Source organism: Paramacrobiotus metropolitanus, unplaced genomic scaffold (genome assembly GCF_019649055.1).
Source record: "Paramacrobiotus metropolitanus isolate TYO unplaced genomic scaffold, Prichtersi_v1.0 Parri_scaffold0000064, whole genome shotgun sequence".
In the NCBI taxonomy this organism is placed as follows: Eukaryota; Metazoa; Tardigrada; class Eutardigrada; order Parachela; family Macrobiotidae; genus Paramacrobiotus; species Paramacrobiotus metropolitanus.
Genome location: NW_026570284.1, coordinates 382318 through 401889, shown reverse-complemented (window position 1 = coordinate 401889; position 19572 = coordinate 382318). Strand labels below are relative to the sequence as shown.

General features: G+C 40.0%; 6 protein-coding genes across 8 annotated transcripts; 4 read left to right on the top strand and 2 right to left on the bottom strand.

The window, feature by feature from the left end:
• The first annotated feature begins 1484 nt into the window (after positions 1–1484).
• LOC129593907 (peroxidase-like) lies at positions 1485–8058 on the top strand. Of its 2 annotated transcripts, none has more exons than XM_055490414.1 (16): positions 1485–1964; positions 2381–2709; positions 2874–3095; positions 3306–3462; positions 3624–4006; positions 4272–4307; positions 4544–4708; positions 4784–4865; positions 5241–5338; positions 5668–5756; positions 5830–6101; positions 6272–6668; positions 7013–7160; positions 7269–7371; positions 7452–7518; positions 7636–8058. In XM_055490414.1, the coding sequence occupies exons 2-16, from the start codon at positions 2616–2618 to the stop codon at positions 7663–7665; spliced, it is 2343 nt and encodes a 780-aa protein (XP_055346389.1). In that variant the 5' UTR covers positions 1485–1964; positions 2381–2615; the 3' UTR covers positions 7666–8058. The 2 variants fall into 2 exon arrangements, with proteins under 2 accessions (XP_055346389.1, XP_055346390.1); XM_055490415.1 differs by having other exon boundaries at positions 1486–1964; positions 3336–3462; positions 7636–8056.
• LOC129593909 (arginine and glutamate-rich protein 1-B-like) lies at positions 7787–9145 on the bottom strand. The gene is made up of 5 exons (XM_055490417.1): positions 8973–9145; positions 8834–8878; positions 8671–8709; positions 8134–8211; positions 7787–7997 (listed from the first exon to the last, which is right to left on the bottom strand). The coding sequence occupies exons 1-5, from the start codon at positions 9012–9014 to the stop codon at positions 7971–7973; spliced, it is 231 nt and encodes a 76-aa protein (XP_055346392.1). The 5' UTR covers positions 9015–9145; the 3' UTR covers positions 7787–7970.
• A 627-nt stretch (positions 9146–9772) lies between these two features.
• Positions 9773–12046, top strand: LOC129593908 (nucleolar protein dao-5-like). Its single transcript, XM_055490416.1, has 3 exons — positions 9773–10667; positions 10957–11171; positions 11374–12046. The coding sequence occupies exons 1-2, from the start codon at positions 9907–9909 to the stop codon at positions 11093–11095; spliced, it is 900 nt and encodes a 299-aa protein (XP_055346391.1). The 5' UTR covers positions 9773–9906; the 3' UTR covers positions 11096–11171; positions 11374–12046.
• Positions 12047–12740: 694 nt separating this feature from the next.
• Positions 12741–14201, top strand: LOC129593930 (uncharacterized). The gene is made up of 2 exons (XM_055490444.1): positions 12741–13013; positions 13505–14201. Exons 1-2 carry the CDS (start codon positions 12757–12759, stop codon positions 13908–13910), a joined length of 663 nt encoding a protein of 220 aa, XP_055346419.1. The 5' UTR covers positions 12741–12756; the 3' UTR covers positions 13911–14201.
• Positions 14202–14307: 106 nt separating this feature from the next.
• Positions 14308–16581, top strand: LOC129593886 (uncharacterized). Its single transcript, XM_055490381.1, has 4 exons — positions 14308–14771; positions 15342–15810; positions 15924–15989; positions 16142–16581. Exons 1-4 carry the CDS (start codon positions 14435–14437, stop codon positions 16437–16439), a joined length of 1170 nt encoding a protein of 389 aa, XP_055346356.1. The 5' UTR covers positions 14308–14434; the 3' UTR covers positions 16440–16581.
• On the bottom strand, positions 16536–18991 carry LOC129593885 (uncharacterized). 2 transcript variants are annotated; one of them, XM_055490380.1, is made up of 5 exons: positions 18749–18991; positions 18566–18659; positions 18200–18442; positions 17470–17898; positions 16536–17227 (listed from the first exon to the last, which is right to left on the bottom strand). In XM_055490380.1, exons 2-5 carry the CDS (start codon positions 18623–18625, stop codon positions 16934–16936), a joined length of 1026 nt encoding a protein of 341 aa, XP_055346355.1. In that variant the 5' UTR covers positions 18626–18659; positions 18749–18991; the 3' UTR covers positions 16536–16933. The 2 variants fall into 2 exon arrangements, with proteins under 2 accessions (XP_055346355.1, XP_055346354.1); XM_055490379.1 differs by having other exon boundaries at positions 16538–17227; positions 18566–18991.
• Positions 18992–19572: the final 581 nt, after the last annotated feature.

Below are 19572 nucleotides of genomic sequence, written 5' to 3'. Positions count from 1 at the left end.
ATGTGGATATAGCGCGAGTCGAACAGTGCCTCGGCCGGCAAAGTCAACATCCGACCAATAGAATAACAATGTTTTTTCAGCGGTATCGGTCTCCCGTGCGCCGGTGCTTCAGCATAGACCGCCGCACTTGGGATGCGGAAATTTTTCCTTACATTAATCTAAGTGATTAAAACGGGATGTATTGCATTTCACGGCCGGGATTTTGATAAACACTTATGGCGAATATGTGCCCTGGAATATGATTATTTGACTTTTATGCATGCAGCCAGCAGCTGTTATTACAGAAGATGCATCTGCACGCATAAGATATGACATATTAATATATTAATATTAATATATTTGCTCTTTTAGCTTTTGAGACAGGAAATGTTTTGGTAGTGTTAAGCTCCAGTGCAGCATTTATTTTAAGAAAAACCCGAGACTGGCAAACAGAAACATTACAAAACCAGAGTATCATAAATATAATTATACAACTACGTACATCATATCGCCACATACCGATCTAACACATGTAATAACCCATTAAAATTTAGCTAGCAATGCAAATTAATATGACTTCCATCATGTAGTAAATATAAAATCGTTTGCCGAATCACATTAAGTAAGTCCGGTACGTCAGCCGTTGCACTGCACTGTAAGGTCACAGATGCAACAATATTTTTAGTGCCGTTTGTATCTATGTACTACATCTAGCTGTACAGACGCATATTTGCATACCTCGCAAAAGTAAATATGTGGTACAATTCTAACAGGCGTTTGTCTGGTGTAATTAAAAAACATTTAAATATCTCCACATCCTGCTGGTTGCACAATATAATCGTCTCCGCAAAGTAGCATCCTCCAACTCGAGTGCGAGCAGACAGCCCACACACTCGGGCCTGGTCTTCCCGGTGTGTGGAAAACGGGCGCTAAAGAGGGCTCTCCTCAAACTAAATTTATCTCGAAAATACTGTGCGCGGGGATGATGATGTGCTAAGGAAGAGTCCCCACTCGGTTGCGTGGGCATTATTATACAGCCAATTCCTCGTGTGTTAAGTTGTATATACTGTACTTCCAGTCCAGAAAAATTAACGCGTCGATAGGCGACCCCAATATGACCTTCGTTCAACGGCCACAACAGAGCGCGGTCACGTGGTGGCCCATTCAGTCCGTGCTGCAATTATTTTGTATATATGTGTGCGCGCAGTCTCGGCAGATGACACTACACGGCATTGTCGAAGAGTGTGCGTGTTGCATAATCGCCGTTGTGCACTGCGTGAAGATGTGTGAACTTGTCCGATCCCGATGATTAGCCGATTAAACAGTATTTAATCTGGGGAAAAAAATGTGTGACCTGTAGTCCAGTTAATGAAAAAACCATGGTTGCATAAACCAAAATATTACGCCCCGTTTGCGGGATACGTTTTGGCGACAACAAACGAAAGCGTAATTACGATTATACGATACAAACCCGTTATACGATACAATCCGTTATTCAGCAACATTAGTAGTAGCGTTAGATAACCACAGCGTCGGATCATTTATAGTTAAGCATGTTAATTTCATTACCGTGGACCGGTTTCTTGTTTTTATAATTTTTGATATTAGTTTTACTGATAGTTCTTAAAATTGTGCGGTAAAAATGTTGAAGGAAAAATGTGGTTTGTTATTTATTTTACTGAGTTTTATTATGATTAATCTATCTACCGCGCATCGTGATCCACCATGGAATGACACAATAGTTAATACTGATAGTCTGTACGAAATGATCCCGTCGGAACGTGAGGGTTTCCACCATCCGGAAGCGAATTTGTATGCAGAGCCTAATAGTGCGTTTATGTCGTTGAATGGCACATTAGGCACAGTGCATATATCGAGGGATGCGGCACCGGCTGATGAATGGCTAACCAGCGATACGTCTGCCGATAGCGGACGACATGTACGCGAAACCGGACCGGAACACTCCAGAACAATGTCAAATCTTGGTACATGCCGATCGTACGCAGCATCTCAGATAATCACAATTTATTCTAACGTTGTAATAACTAATTTCTCGATTATAAAATTTTATATGCCATAGTAATGCGAACTCGTATTAATTCAGAAAATAAATTGGATTAGTTTTGTAGAATGCAATACAATACACATGATGATGTTTTGCTCTCCGATACGTTTCTGTTGCTTACGTCAGTAGTTACTGCGCTTGCGCAAGAGATTATCAGTTCTACAGCGTCCATAAAAAACTGTAACAATAATATGAATTTAAAAGTAGCAGATTTATTTATTTAAATACGTACTGAATTAGTTGCCACAGGCCCACATAAAGTTGTTAATAATTGCTAAGGACATCACAATATTTTCAGTTATTGTCAGGTTATATAGATATAATGTAATTTTGCAGAGAATAATAATCGGGATAAAACCTGGGGACGAGTGGCGAAAAAGAGCGGCCGGCGACAGTCTCTACAAACCAGCCGAAACCCGGCTAAATATTTACCGTATTCGCCGTCACATGGGAAATCCGATCAGTTGACCGGTGAACCCGAGTGGATTCTCTCACGACAACGCCGCCAAGCGCCACCCGCCAAAAGGTCAGGAGGCCTGCGCCGGTGGAAGAGGAAGAAGAAGAGGAAGAGATGCCGTCACCACAAAAAAAATCCCCAAAAAGTCTAGCGGATACGGCGTACTATTCGTACGAGGTGGATAAAGCCGATAAAGGCGGGATCAAAGGTCAAACAATAGCTTAACTGTGACATAACCGGCACACAATGACCGTTTTTGGGAAATTTTGATTTATGTACAGCATTACCTTTTTGTGTTTCCCAAGAATGCTGTTTTGGGTTATGTTTTGCAGTGTCTGGCACTCTAATTTTTGGCTTCGCATGTATTTATAGGGTTTAATAAGAAATCTGCCAATATGGAAGTTTCTGATGACACTTCGGATGCGGATCCGGACGTTTTGGCGTTCGACATAGCGATGCCCCCGCCTCCATCGCCAGCAGGGGCGGATGCGGAATGGGATGTCCGAACACTCCGGCAATCAAAACTCTCTGCCATGCAAATGGCCCACCAAGATTTCCGCCGACAAATGGGGACTCGTCCAGCTCAGTGTCCAGGTAAAAGAAAACCCTTTGCATCAGGGCATGCTATAAGCACATAAATAAACAATCTGTTATATAAGCGATTCTCGAATTTTTTTTAAAGCGCAGTTTCGAGTAAGACTGTTACGCCGTAGATTTATTTCCATAAAAAATTGTTCAAGTAGTATGGTGGTGAGTACGTACGTAAATTGTGGCTTCTGAACATAAAGCATTCATAAATTTTAGATCCCGTGAAATTCATGAACCTGTTTGTAGCGCAGGGTCAACCGACCGGTCCGCAACACGAAGCACCATGGGTTTGGGCGGTTGGCAGGCCGACAAACCGTACACGTTTTGCCTATGAAAGTGAACTTGCCGGCCGACGAGCTGCTGACCAATTAGGGTAAACTGTCGCAGTCTACACTCGAAAAGTGGTTCGCAATTGTAAAAAATTAGAAAATTCTTTCTGATTTCCATTTCTTTGGATACCAACTATAAAATAACCTTTTGGAATTTTGAATTCACGACAGTAAATTAAATTAAGGCTTTTTATAATTTTTATAGCCAAGCTGATCCCAGTCGCATGTTTGATGCGTGGAACAATCAAGCGTTGAATGACGACGAAGACTGTTTTGCTTTACCGGAAATCGAGTGCAGTCCGCGCAATGCATATCGTACATTTGACGGCACCTGCAACAACCTGGAAAACCCATTGAAAGGCACAGCAGGCGCCCCGCAGCGACGCATGGCGCCGGCCAATTATGCCGATGGAGTCTCCAAACCGCGTGACCTTTCGGTGGTGTCCAAAGCGCAGGGCCGCGCGGTGCCGCTGCCGTCATCGCGGCGCGTCAGCATATCGCTGAGTAAAAGTGTCAACTTGCCAAATAATCGCGTAACTGCCATGTTCAACCAGTGGGCACAGCTGATCGCCCATGAAATTATCAACAGTACGTAATTATCTCCGTGCGTTAGCTGTACTAAGAAAATCGAATTGAGAATTACTTAATATTAAGTATTTTTTAAAAATTCCTAATGTGTGTACATAGTTACAAATGTGTACCTAGTTTACAATTTTTTGGTCGAGCATTTTATAGAATTAAGCGTATGAATTAAGAGTGTAATATACAGTACTCTGTACAATGCGCCGGTCAAAGGCTATACAACTATAGATACATAATGTTATATCACTTTATAAAATTCAGATTTTTGCAGCTCCTGTTGAAAAAGTCCCGGATCCAAATAACCCCCGTATGTTATGTGCAAATTCTATTGTTATTCTCTTTAAAAAATTCTTTCATTCTTCTATGTATAACCAGTTTAATTTGCTGCGACAAATTGAGTATTATATATGGCCGCTACTGACTGTAATGCTGTAATTATAAAAAACAGCAGTTATTCATCTCTTTCACGGCAGATCGTGCACAGTTGCATGTAAGCATCCCTGGATTTAATTTTAATGATTTTTTTCTCTTGGATAACTATAGAAAATTCAGTCACCCCAAAGTGCTGTGATACAACGGCAGCCTGCCTTCATCCAGCGTGTTTCCCCATATCCATTCCCCCGGATGATCCCTTTTACACACAGCACGGTTTGCACTGTCTGGAATTTGTTCGAGCCCAGCCAGCCCCCCGGGAGGGCTGCAAAATAGGTAAATTAATACTCCTTGCTATATTGACTGACGCTTGTGTTAGTTTTTGTGTATCTATCTTCCTTCGTGATCCAGGACCTCGACGACCAATTAATCTAAATACTGCCTACATTGACGCTTCCAATATGTATGGATCTAATAAACGCGATGCAAAGCGGTATGAAAATTAATTTAACAACGTAGATTAGATACCATATTTACTGTTAATGTAAAACTTTTTCGTACGTCATCAACCATGGAACCACAATTATCAACCCGTATTTTTGCCGACAAACCGTATATAAATAAATCGTATACATTCGGATCGGATCGTATATAAATCTCAAAATTTAAGAAATTAGTAAAAGGGAGGGTACGCCTTGTGATTGCATGTGTGCGCATATAATTATAAAATTGTTCAGAGTGCCAATTAGAGCAGATAAAAGTTTGCGCAACAACAGTTTTTTAACCGTGTTGAAACTTATTTAGTTATTGTAAAAGTATAATGCTTAGTCAAGACATATTTCACTAGCGGATATTAACTTGTTTACAGACTCAGAGCCGGGCGACATGGTCTCCTGAAAATTAACACATCTCCCATCGCTCGCGAACAAGGTCTTATAATGGTTCCAGGAGGAAAAAATGCATTGGGTGAGAAAATTATGTTGTGAAATTAAATCGAAAAACAGCCTTTTCGATCCTCACAATGTAACACTATTCAAATATAACTGCAACGGTAAACATGATACACCCGTTTGTAGAAGCACATAATATAACATTTAATAATACGCGCTACATATATTTAATAAAACAAATTTTGCTTAAAAAGGTATTGTACGAATAAATATACTGCATGTAGTACAGGTTGATTTTTTAAAACGTGTTTAATGCAGCTGTTGATTAATGTGATGGTGGTGCAGCGAAATTATTATCATTCTTCCGAAAACTGAGCAACACTTATAGAAATATGTTTATAACAGGTTGTGTTGCGCCGTCACCGGACATGACATGTCCAGATGCCGGGGATTTACGAATCAATCAGCACACCGGTTTAGTAGCCATCCATTCGGTAAATACCAACGTTCTACACTGGTTTTGGTTGCAGCTGATTTAATTACGATGCCTAAAATTTTGCTTTTTAGCTTCTGCTGCGCGAGCATAATCGTATAGCAACATTTATCTCTAAGCGGCGTCCAGAATTATCGGATGAGACTGTCTTCCAAGTTACACGGAAAATCATGGGAGCCATTATGCAGCACATAACCTATAAGGAAATGATTCCACTTATTGTCGGGCCTAATATTTTTAATAATCCCGCGAATGGACTGCGTCTGGAGAAGAGCGGTTTTTGCGATTGTTACGATGAAGATATCGACGCGGGCATCACTGTGGAATTCGGAGCGGCGGCCTTTAGGTTACTTATCTTAATATTGTCCCATAAATTACGAAAATATAAACTGTATTACAAATCAATGCTTTTATACATTTAAATAATTATCCATTGTTTAATTATTTAATAAATCCGTAATTATTTCTTCCGGATAGTTATGACTATTAATTTATCAGTGTGTTATTTAATCGTAGATTCCATACATTGTTGACCGATTGGCTTCCCGTGCGTGAACCCAATGGAAAATTCTATCCTCTGTATCAGCACTTTAGCAATGCAAAAATGTTCTACAAACCCGGTGTTATTGACGAGCTGTTGGTTAATTTCCCTCATGATATTCCGGAAAAATTTGACCACGAATTTGGCTTCATCATGCAGAATCAGCTGTTTAAACCACAGGACCGACCTTTCGGATCGGACATTATGACCCTGAACCTGCAACGAGGCAAAGACACCGGAACGCCCACGTATGCACAGATGCGCAGTGTATGTAAACTGCCTCCAATTCGCTCCTTCCCCGAACTGGAGCGTGTTATGGCACCGGAAGCGGCACGGAAATTGTCCACTGTATATAAGTCAGTGCAAGACATCGTAAGTACAAAATGTATTTGCTTTTTTTTGGAATTCTTTGCTGCAACCGATGGAGTATATTGCTGGTCAATCAGCAGACGGAACGATCAATTTATTCTGTTAGTAAATTAAACATACCAAGTAGATTATATTAATATAAGCTTAATTTTTCATTTATTTTAATGCATCTAACATGTTTTGTCATTAAGTCTATTATGCGACAATTATTAAAAGCAATTAGTGAGTTTCCGCCAAATAACAAGCAATAAAAACTTAAATTTTATCATTATGTAGTTATTACTCACCGGTAAAAATTAGTTTACGGGTATCAGAATGATACTACGTTCATACTTGTTAATGTGTAGGATTTGTTTGCTGGTGGCGTAAGCGAAAATCCTGTGAACGGAAACGGTTTAGTGGGCCCTACATTTGCATGTATCATAACCGAGCAATTCAAGCGACTGAAGCATGGAGATCGTTTCTGGTACGAGAACCAGGGAATCTTTACTCCAGGTACCGGTTTGAGACTTTCGCATAAGTATTAAATATGGTTATGAATACTCAAATTTATTGAGAAACGCAAAAAGTTTACTTATCAGTTTCATGTGTGTTTTTTAACAGATCAACTAAGAGAAATTCGAAAGACAAGCATGGCAGCCCTGTTGTGTATTAACTCTCCAACAGAAGCAGTACAGCGTCAGGCTTTGTTACGAGATTCGCCGGCGTAAGTTTCCCAATTTTTTACTATCTCATATTTTGTAATAAGACATTAATCTGGCAAGCTCGGAGCTGAGTTTTCTTTAGGAATCCCATCGAGAGTTGTGAAGAAATTTTATCAAACCAAATGCGCTTGGAGCCTTTTTTGGCGAATGTAAGTATGCTGACCTTTACATGCTCGTTAATAGTTATCACTTATCATTAATTTGATGTTAACCATAAGCAACATGTCACGCATTGCACTTAGGGATTGTTGATTTTCATGTTACAGATTGCATCAGCCAGACCTGATTCAGCGTAAGCACCGGATCTCAGAAACGCAGTTTCTCGTCTTTGAATTGTTGCAATACCGAGCAGATTTTGTATTTCTAATGGATGTGGTATAAGGTGTAATTTACTACACTTTTGTTTTTGATATTTCGATTGTATAATTATCGTACTGTCGACATTTATTAGAGAAATCTTTGCACAGTAACAGTCCTTTATACAGTCCTTTTATTGAGGTTTGCTTAAATGGCATGAAGTTTTGTACAAAAGTCGACAATACGCAGCCAACATTCCAAACAATGGAAACCAACGAACACCGGAAGCCGGCTTCTTGTAGCTTTAACAATGTACTCGCGAACGGGAACGCTGAAAAAAATTACGATAAACGGAAAATTAGTGTTATTACGGAAAACAGTTCTATGTTATGTTAAAAAACAATATGATCTGTTTATGAGTTGTGCATATTACAGTCATTGTATCAACATGAAATATGTGCACATACCGCTTTGGATGATCGCCTCCGACTGCTTTTAGAAGACTTTGCAGCTGCGCCATCGGCTCGACTTCGACGACGTGTATTCTGTAATAATAAATCACTTAAGAGGCAGTATCCACCGAAATCATAAAAATATTATAAAATCCCCTGTTATACCACCCAAAAACTGAAAGTTACGATCACCAGAAAAACGAATTCCCGTATTATCGAAATTTAGAAAAAAAACATTAAATAAGGTTAGAAAATTTTTAAAAAAACGTTAGATAAGAGCATTAGATAGAGAAAAATTTTGTCCATAGGTGCAAACCATGCAGTTAACAGTTAACTGAATGGTTCTGTAGTAATCTAAGACAAGGAAATAAATTTGTTTCTAAAATAAGTGGTATTAATTTGCGATATCAAACAAAAAAACTCCATGTCAACATATTGCACAAGTATCAAATATTAATAATGAGAAACCAAACAAAGGTGACCGAAGAATCTGGTGATACGGTAATAAAGACATATCCTTTCTAGCATAATTGGCAAGTTTTGATGCTTTACCGTCGCTGTTGTCTTTCGTCCGCGCGACTTTCCCCGGCGCTACAAAATTAAAATGTTGTATAATAATTACGTATCTTTTACATAAATACCGTATATTTTCAGCAATTCTGTACACTTTGTTTAGGGCAAAACCATCGGCAAGTTTACACCCGGCTTCACTTACAGATCGCGAAGTTGACTTTGTTTTGCTGCGTCCAAAACGTATATTCTAAATGACAAATTCGACACACAAATAATAAAAGTCAGTTTAAAATCTAGTGTTTGTCATTTATGAATGTATTTAATAGCCCGAAAACACTAACCGTCGCGCATGATGCCGATCGGGATCCTCGACGTTTGACCATAGTTCCGATTTGTGTTACGACAAATAGAAAAGTCACTAATACACTAATGCAGGAAATAAGTAGCAAATTTTACAAATTCTGCTCCGAGCATGCACCAGAAAACTAAATAATACTAGCTGAACTTCGATATGCAAGGGCGGCAAGGAATTTTCCCGTGATCCTGTTGCCATGGCCTTATTTTTTTGGAAAAATTAAAACGCAACAAATTAAGAATTTGAAAAATACCTCTGTTCTGTTAATTGTCATTTTTGCATGAATGCTTTACAGTACAGTGCTCCCTTGTGTGCCCATTTGCAAAATAAAAATCTGAGACAACAAATACATTTTTAGTATGCAAATAAGAGTCGCAAGAAAATAAATAACAATTCATATGCTTGGAAAATCAAAGCAGACCGGCATTTAAGAGCATCACAAGCCGTTCTTTACGTAAGTTAACAAAGCCAGCTGCAGTGATCGAAGAAATGCAAATACCCGTACTTGTTACCCGTAACACATACCGAAACGAAATCCTGACGCGACACAGCATGCTTATGCAATGCAATGTAAAATTGAATGTCAATGTTAAAAAATTAAGTAAGTAACTCAGTTGTAGGATGTATAGATCGCGGGAAATCGCGGTAGAATCAGTCTGCTAATCATGATTCACAATTTTACCAGTGGTCAGAATCCGGCGATACTTTATGTAATCAAACCGTTAATTGTATAATTCTTATGTAAACCCCTTTATTTTTGTAATAAGAAGCGGTGATCAATGTCATTTCCGAAAGATTAACGTGGAATTTATGTCAGCTGCCCCTTGTAATGTAATGTAAGATTTAATTACAATCAAATTAGAATTGTAAATTGATCCGTTACAGTTACAAGTTAATATTTTATCTGTATAATTACCATTATGAAGGAACTACTGATAGGTTTTGTATTAATATGGTTTTATTTAGTTTTGACAGTTGAATCAAAGCCGTATAAGCAGGTCAATGTTTATACCAACGATTCCTACTCGGATACCAGCGGACGAATATACGGCACCATAATCGATAAGAAATGCAATTGCACCAAAGTGGTCAAGCAAGCCTTATCGCAATACGACGCCGGCGAAGATGACGACGCTTATCAACAACCGGCAACCTATAAGCGCCGAAAAGCCACTCCGAAACCAGCCTACTCCGCCAACATGGACGAATATGAAGAAGAAGTGTATCCCAAAAAGACCACCCCAAAGAAAGCCTACCGGAAGCCGGTAAAACCTGGATGCGAAGACGAAGAAGACAGCTACGGCGAACCGGAAGCGTATCCTAAGAAGAAAGCGACGCCGAAACCTAAAGGTTATGCCGCAACGCCGGAGTATACTGAAGAGGAAGAAGATTATGAACCGGCACCGATGCGGTATCCCAAGAAAAAGGTTACTCCCAAACCGACGTATAAGAAGACCAGCATCTATCAGGAAACTACCGCAGAGGAGCAGTATGAGGAGGGCGATGAGTACGAAGAAAAGCCGGTAAAGAAAGCCAAACCGTATAAAGTCGCTCCCAAGCAGCCAGCATATGAAGAAGAGGAAGAAGAACCGAATATAATGCGTATGACGAATCAGCGGGTTATTCTGGTATGCCGAAACCAAGACCGAAACCGAAAGCAAAGCCACGTCCACAATATCAAGTACGTATTACGCACAGTGCTGCACCAGCCACTTAATGATTATTTGATTTACGCATTAATGATTTAAATATTTAAAGTGCCATATGTACAGTGACATGATTATTTTAAGTAAATATTACGAAAAGGTTACAGATATTATTGTATTACGTAAAAATAAATCATAAAATCTGTATTTTCTGATGAGAACACATACGACCAAATGTGCCCTTAATTTTATTTTGAAGTGTAACATGAGAGATAGTAAAAAAATGCTCGGCTTAAAAAGCACTATTTTTCATAAAATTTGTAGCCGGAGGAAGAGGAAGAATACGAAGAAGCCCCGCAGACGTATCAGAAACCAAAGCCAAAATATTCCAAGGGCAAGAACGCAACATCCGGCAACTACAAAACCGGAAAACAACAGTATTTGGACTTGTCTGATGCCGTGACCGAGGAAGAGATTGACCCGAATGACTATGTCTACAAGAAGCCTAGCAAGTCATCGTCATCTTACAAACCAGCCCAGTAAGAAAATCATACCGACATAAATGAAAAGCAGTCTTAATTTTATTTGTTCAACCAAAATCCGTATTCAGTAACAAATTAAAGCAATTCGTAAACTGCTCTTACATATTTTATTTTTATTTGTGCTAGTTTTTAGAATCTTCACAAATTTATTCAACTGGTACAATATGATTTTCTGTTGGTAATAACACGCTTTTTGCAGATCGTACAAGCCTCCAAAAGCGAACAATACGTATAGTCAACCAAAACCAGCCGCTCCGGCCAAATCCAAGTACGCCGACGACGATGAACCGGAAAAAATTGATTACGACATCGACACCGGCTACGACAGTTCCTATAAGCCAAAACCCGCCAGCAGCAGCGATCGCTATCCAAAAGGAGGTGATTACGGAACAACGGATAAGAAAAATTCCAGTGATGGGTATAAAAAACCGGCCGAACCCAAACCACAGCATCATATGACCACGCACCATCATACCACACACAGGCCGTCATATACCACGGTACCGCCGCATCACCATGCTAAATCCACAACAGCGTATGGGGGAAAGAACAAAGATACAGCAAAAGACAGTTATGTCGATGGGAATATTAAGGCGCCGGCCGAGTTACAGCCGAATGTCGTTACGGTACACCAGAATGCCAGCAGAGAAACCGGAATCCTCGTCAGACTGATAGATTCGCGATCCAAATCGGAACCAAAAGCGGAATACAAGATAAACTAATAATGCCACACCGATCCCTATTCATGACCTTTTTATTTGTGTGTACCATGTATATATATTTTTTCATTTGATCTTTTACAAACTATTGATATTCAGAATAATTTTTGTACTTATCCCAAATGAAAGAACATCGTCGCGAAATTGAATAAAAAAAATTATCAAGAAATTTGGCGTGATACAGTAGCCACCATAATTACAGCAAGTTAGAGAACACAAAAAGTACCGTAAAGAAGACGTACCGTACCGTTCGTTATAAGAATGCTTATTTTTGCAAAGCAACAATAAAAATTGAAATTTTATTTATGCGAGAAAGGTCACGGAGTGGTTTTAGAATTTATACCAAGGATCACACGAACCCGTTCATTTTAAAACTGAATAGCCTTTCTTGACTCAAATTAATGTTTTGTCAATTTCCGTAGACGCATTACAAACAATACGCAGGTTCGCTTAGTGCGGAAGGATAATGCAGCGCCGTCCACTGTTATGTACGAGTAATTTCTGACAATGAGTTACTACAACACTGAAACACTTCTTTGCGGCGGTATGACGCATCACAATAATGCATAATTAGTGTATCAGTATTCGGAAGCTTAGGCAAAAAAAGATTCGAACATAGATTGTTTTTCAACAAACATACCGATAAACATGATTTGCAGTTTTGTAGAAGGAAAACTCAAGTGACAAACAAAGTTACCGTGCGGATTATAAAAAAGAAATTCCTTGGCTGTCCGTTACATCTCTCTGCCGGTTATGTAACCTTCCAGTAACCTTTGAGCCAGAACTGTGTAATGTAAAAGAGAATATCTTATACTGGCATGCTAGTTTTAAAATAATTATGAACTAAGCCAGTCGCGGCTACAATGAATTTTCTGTACTGGTTGTGTTTCGGGTTGTATGTGTCGGTATTGTTGCCGGTGATTCTCGGCCGCACCATGCCGGCGGCCGAGGACGCCGACGACTGGGAGACCGGAAGCCCGGACGTCTCATCCGGCAGAAGAAGTCAACAAAAGCCTAGCGCTAGGAAAGCGCGACCGACGTTTGATGACGAGGAGCGAAATGTGATGCAGTCCAATGACGAAGACGACGAGTCAGCTGGTTATGACGATGCTTATCAAAGGTAAATTATGCCAAGGATATGTAATATTATTTTATCTTTCTAGCTAATATAAAAAATTACATATCGGCAGATACTTGTCGCTTTTGACAAATTATCACGAGCATTATTTGGCATGAGCATTCCCGTCTACTTACATGTCAGATGAATATGTTATATACTCGTACTATTGCAATTGTACGTTAGTAACCTAAATGCATACGAGATTGCTCGTGAGTAGTTTATTCCAGCGCATTCTGTACTGTAAGTTGAATTATTTTAGTTATAACAATCGCTTAATTAAGACCTGCAAAAGCAGATTTTTCATTTTTGTTAAAAAACTGACGATAAGTTGATGCTCAAATTTTGCAAATTCGTGAATTCGTGTACAAATGATTTTTTTGGTTAGTGTTTTTGCTGTACAAATTAATTATGTTTGTGCAGGAGAGTATACCGAATCACAAAAATAGTTGTTTCGATTTGAGAATCTTTGCTTATGTTGTTTATTGTTACAGACCGGCGAAAAAGCCCGCGAAAAAGCCATACAAACCGGCACCTCAAAAATACGAAGACGATGAATACGAAGAACCAAAGCCGAAATACAAGCAACCTGCAGCTCCGCAATATGCCAAAAAGAAAACCCCGGCGCCGTACCAAGAAGATAACTACGACGATGATGAAGCAGATGCTTACAAGCCCCCGGCGAAGAAACCAGCGTATAAGCAGCCCGAAGAGGATACGTATCAGCCCAAGAAATCCTACCCGAAATCCGCTGCATACGGGCGGAATGCTGCTGCACAGCCAAAGAACACTGGGTACAAGAAACCAACGGTAGCCGCTTACAAGAAAGCGGGATCGGAAAAACCTCCTTCGCTGATTATCGAAGTCATCGCCTATGATCCTAACCGAAAAACGTATTGATTTTTCGAACACATTAGTAACGAATACTCGCGCCGTTGTGTACTAAATGTTTGTATCACATGTATACAAATCGTGCCGAAAATTTTTTATTGTAGTGCTTGTTATTATGAATCACAACGAATTGTCAATTTAATGAACGGCTTGTATAGTAAAATTACCGTTTTGGTGAATTTACCAATATGAATACATGTCGTGTACGCATCGTTTAGAACCGTAATCACATTAAAGATCTTATTAGCACAACTGTAGTGTATAATGATGGCATTGCAGATTCTCAGTCGGCTTCAATAAAACTTCCGTAATGTGTCAAAGGTCATGCTCGTACCTCTTTTTTTAGTATGTAGATGATCGCTTGTGTTTTGAATCTGGTTCTTTGAACTGCAACGCGATCGCACCAATTTGGCGCTCGACTGCGCCATCCAGCATTACAGAATTTTACTAAATTTTTAATTACTACGGGATGCGATAATTCTACAAATCCATATGTAGCGTGTAACTGCGTGTACCAGCGCATTAGTATTAGAATGGGCAGTCACAATGCCTTTGTGGGAAAATCCTGGCATTATCTTATCATCAGCATCTGCGCTTTTCAAGTTATCCTGTCACAGAATAATCGGTTAAGTTATTATGATACTGGATTTTATAATCGTAGCAGTGATGACGGTGCGAGTTATTATCCGTTGCAAACGAATTATGATTATAAGCCGGTGACATATATTCCGCCACCACAGCGTGCCGTGAACGGGTCTTACATTATCCGCATTCTGCTCCCGAATGTGATTAGCAAATCCGCATATCCACCTGCCGCCGCGTCTAATTGCAGCGGACCAACTAATACCTATCAGGCACCACTTCCCCCAGGTACGTAACATTCGCGCTGCCTCGATTCATACACTTTTGACATTGCAGTAAGTACTTGTGCAGTTATTTATATGTCTATGGTGGTACATATCTAGTTAATTTGTCTCTAGGTTGTCGGTTCAGATAAAAGCAAATGCAAAATCAATTAATTATCCATAAGTTAGTATCGTATGGATATCCTTGCATATCATTTCATTTCAGAAATGCCAATTTCTTAAAAAATCTGTAATGTATTTAGATGAAAATATTTGCATTCAGAAAAACATTTCTTTATTTTGGGCGTTGGGGAAAACCGTTTTTTATGTAAGTAACACCAGCTTTAAACCAAAAAAGACATATTAGCAAACTCATAATACTACAGTTTTTCCTTACATATTGTATATACTGTACTAATTTTGTAAATGCGTACAGAAAAAGTATCATGAATCAGGAAACTTCTGAACGTTACTTATCAATAGACAAGGCTCGGATGTTTGCTTACTCCAGCTTGAAATAAAAAGAAACACCTAATAAATATACGAGCGTCAATGATGGATATTAATAATTTAGCAACATTTTCTGCTTGAACAGGTACAAATCAGAGTTATCCCAGTCAGTATATACCGCTTCCCAGACGGCGCTGGTACCCGTATAACGAAGTTCCGGTCAGTAACAGCTACCAACCGTACAACAATGCCCCTCCCGCCATGCAATATGCAGCCCCGCAACCGCCACAACCCATCCCGTACCAATCTCCAGCACCCTATCCTCAATACCAGGTTTCCCAATTACCACCTTATCAGATGCCGCAGGGTCCATCCGTATCGTATCAGCCGCCTCCACCCCCACTGCCGGTGGATGCTTATCCGCCTGCGCCGATAATACCACCGCATCCTGTACCGGCCAATGCATTAGCACCAGCGTATCCGCCTCCCGTTGTCCCAGTCCAATATCAGACCGATCAGACTACACCGACCAGTTATTATTCAGGAGCAGGGCAGTACGGAACAACTACCGGCGCTTATTCCAAGCCACAAGTTCACGATCCGATGAATTACACGTAAGGCTAAGTTTGTATCTTACGGCTTCTTAAAACAAATTTTATGACTTATGACGGTTGGTGTATTTCCATGCACTGTGGACAATTAGTAAAGCGTGTTAATTTTACACTAGGAGCAAAGCCACAGAGTCTCCGGCAGTTTACGCCACCACACCTTACAAAAAGATGGCGTCGACAGCGTAAGAAAAATTTTCGCAAATAAGGTCACCGCTCGTATACGAAGTTAAAATTTAAGAAATAAAATTCAAAATTAAGATTTAACATTCTGTGCAAGCTTGAAAATTGTTTAAAATAACGATAAAACTGATATACTGTAAAACCAAATTTGCAGTGAGGTCGCATCGACGAAATCTCCTCGCACTACAGCGGATCCGGTGAGCGAAGACGAATATGAGCGCCCCACAAACGGCACCATCTACGAAGAGTACCAGCCAAGTATAAAATACAAGTCGAAAAAATCCACAACCCAAAAGAAACTGATACGAAAAGCGCCCAGGAGAACCACACCGAGCGCTGCGGATGAAGATACCGAAGAGTACGAACTCATACCCCGCAAACGCACAACACGAAAGCTGGTGTATCGACGCAAAAAACCCATACCGAGAAATCCAGAAGAAGCCGAAAAGTGAAGCACGAAAATCCTTTGTACGTTTAGCATAAATTCACTAGTTGTTGCGCGTAAGAAAACAAGTGGACAATACTTTATGGCATGATCTGATACTGATAACTCACATTAATTTACATTTTGTACATTATACCGATAAAAACGAAGACGAACGCAGTATGCTGCAGAAGCAGAATTATTGAACTTGTCCGGATTACAGCACAAAATCACAAATTAGTTTACATAATAGTTGTAACAGCTCCGTGCAAATGCACGGTCTAAAGGCAATGCTAAAAAGGCAACGCATCCGCAGTTAAATATAAATTTTTTAAAAAGCGTTTTCAAAAAATGGCGGCAGCACAGCAAATAATGTAATTCCCGATTATCAAAATTCATCTAAAATGCAAACAAAAATGAAGAGGGTAACGAGATGCGGTCACCGCAAAGACGGGTACAAGTACTTCGTACGAGATCATTATTTCCGGCTGTGAGCTCCATCCTCACACATAATAAATCCTATTATCCGGGTAGTAGATTAGTAAAAGTGTGGTTGACGCTCACAGATTTCTTCGTTTTTCCCTGGAGAAGTTTCTCGAATTCATGAAGTCGCTCAATGTCTTTTCTGCGCTCGGCTTCCATTTTCTTCCGCTCGGCTTCCACTTTCTTCACTTCCCAGAAAAAATGATCCCGTGCACGCTCCAGCTTCTCTACTTTCTCCTTATTTTCCTTCTCCGATTTTTCAGCCTCTTCGAGAAGACTGTCGCGCGTTTGCCTTAAACGCTCTATTTCACCCTTGCTTTCACCAATCATAACCTGCGAAAAATGCATGAATTTGTGCCTTTGTTCTTATTATGGGCAATTATCGATTACTGCTTTCAGAACGAGCAGACGTTTAAGAATTCTGTCAACGTCATTCAATTGTTTTCCACATCTGTATAAAAACATCTAAAATAATCCTTTAACGATATTAAAATTTTTGAAAAAAACTGCGCACACTTTATTTCGATGGGCATCCGTTCGGATTATCGAAAATTAATCGGTATTCTTAAAATTACTTCATAATCACGGATAATGTCCCTGTATTCCATAGCCCGCTTGGCTCGTTCCAGGACTTTCGTACACTCCTGATGGTAAGTGGCATCCGGATCGTCCATTTCAACAGCCAAAATGGTGTGCAACTGCCGCACAACCGACTCGTACCAACTCAATTTATCCGTCAGTTCTTCCAGATCAATATCATCGGTTCCCAAAGTCTGGTTGGCCAATCCGTTAAAGCGCATGGTCAAATTGCCGACATCGGTCAGCGGCATGCGAGCACTGGGACTGTTCTCCTTATAGTCATGCTGTCTGAAAACCGATGTTTTAGTCTGGACACCAGAACCAGAAATTAATGGCGTCCTTTTAGAACCGGAATTAGTGCGTGGCTTTGATCGCGGGGAAAATGGTTCCAGGGAGAAGATACGCTGCTCAGCGTCATCAAATTCCTGGAAACAAAACAATGAACCATCGGCTACAGCATCAATACTTGCCAAAAATTTTTTAATTTTAGCAGTTTAGTCATCAACTAATTTATTCGATTTTTTATTTAATCTCAACATGGTTAACATTTTTATCGACCGCTTAAAATATAAAATATCCTAATTTTCCCAACCATACCGTAAGAAAACAAAACGCGGAGAAATATGTTGAAGAATAATTATTTAACTATTTAAGCGTAAAAAATAAGGCACAGTATTCAAAACCCGAGCAGTGCAGCAACATCAGACGGTATAACTATACACTTACCTCTGAAATGCGAGCGTTCAGCTCATCGCATTCGGACACCTTCAGCTGATAAAGAAAATCCAGCTCCTGCTTATCAGTTTCCAGTTGAGCAATGTTATCCTGAGCGACTCCCAGTTCTTTCTGAGCATGTTCTAGCTGATCGCGGAGGTCTTCGTTCTCTTGCGTAACTGCTTGGAGTTTCACTAGTAGGCTCGCATTCATTGATTCCATTGTGTCCATATGCTTCCACAAATCCATAAATACCTAACAAAACGAAGATTACGGACTCTAATGTACTCCACAAAAGATAAAGACATGGGGAAGAAAAGCAAGACATATATTCAAATACTTACATACATGACACATGTGACATGCTGAACAACTTACTTCTTGAGTTTGCAATTCTTGTACAATTTGGGCTCCCAGCGCACGCTCCTCTCCCCACATGTTAGAGAAAGCAAAAGATGTCCCATATTTATCACTGAAACCATTCAACCGAGATATATACTCTGAATACAACTCTTGTAATACTTTCGAAGTTCCTTTTGCTTGCGAGATCAAAGAACTAACAGCTCCACTAGAAATGTCGTCCATATTCAAATTCTCGATAAATAGTTATGCAAGGTTAGGTTAGAAGCTAATAGTCACAATACATAAACTGCAGACATGAGCAGCACATCAGACCGGAATAACAGAATCTCCACCATCAGAACAAACGTTTATTTTATCATTAATTCCCCAGAATCTGGGCCAAAAATTGGAAGAACTTAGAAGCTGCGTTTGAACTTTGAAAGTGGCTGGAAACAGTGTATGGCAGACTGGCAGTTGGCATTATCATAAGGGTCCCGCGCCAACGCGAATTCATGTTTAAACGACAGGTAACAACAGCCACCCCTGGTCGGCTAGTTGCAGAGCATTGTGCTAAATTGCTACCAATCACGGGTGGGGGCTAGCTTCTTAAATGAGCGAGTGGCTGCCTGGCTGGTCGCATTTTCATTCCCTTTTTCAACTTTTCAACTTTTCAGTTTTAGTGCTTCACCCGTCAGAAAAAGTGAAAAAAACTTACATTTTTGTGACTTTTTTCGTTCGTTGGCGGTCCTTCTGATTGATCGTAGTCTTCTTAGTTTATTTGTTAGAGGTGTTTTGCGAATTAATCATCGCTACTGTATCCGGAGATTCCCTACCGTCGCAGCCATGTCAGGAAGAACGAATCCGAGTGATTTCCTGAAGGAGCTTGCAGGTCGACCCGTTGTCGTGAAGCTGAATTCTGGTGTGGATTATCGAGGACTTCTCTCATGTTTGGATGGCTACATGAATATCGCCCTGGAGCAAACGGAGGAGTACGTGAACGGGCAGCTGAAAAAGAAGTACGGCGATGCGTTCATCCGTGGGAA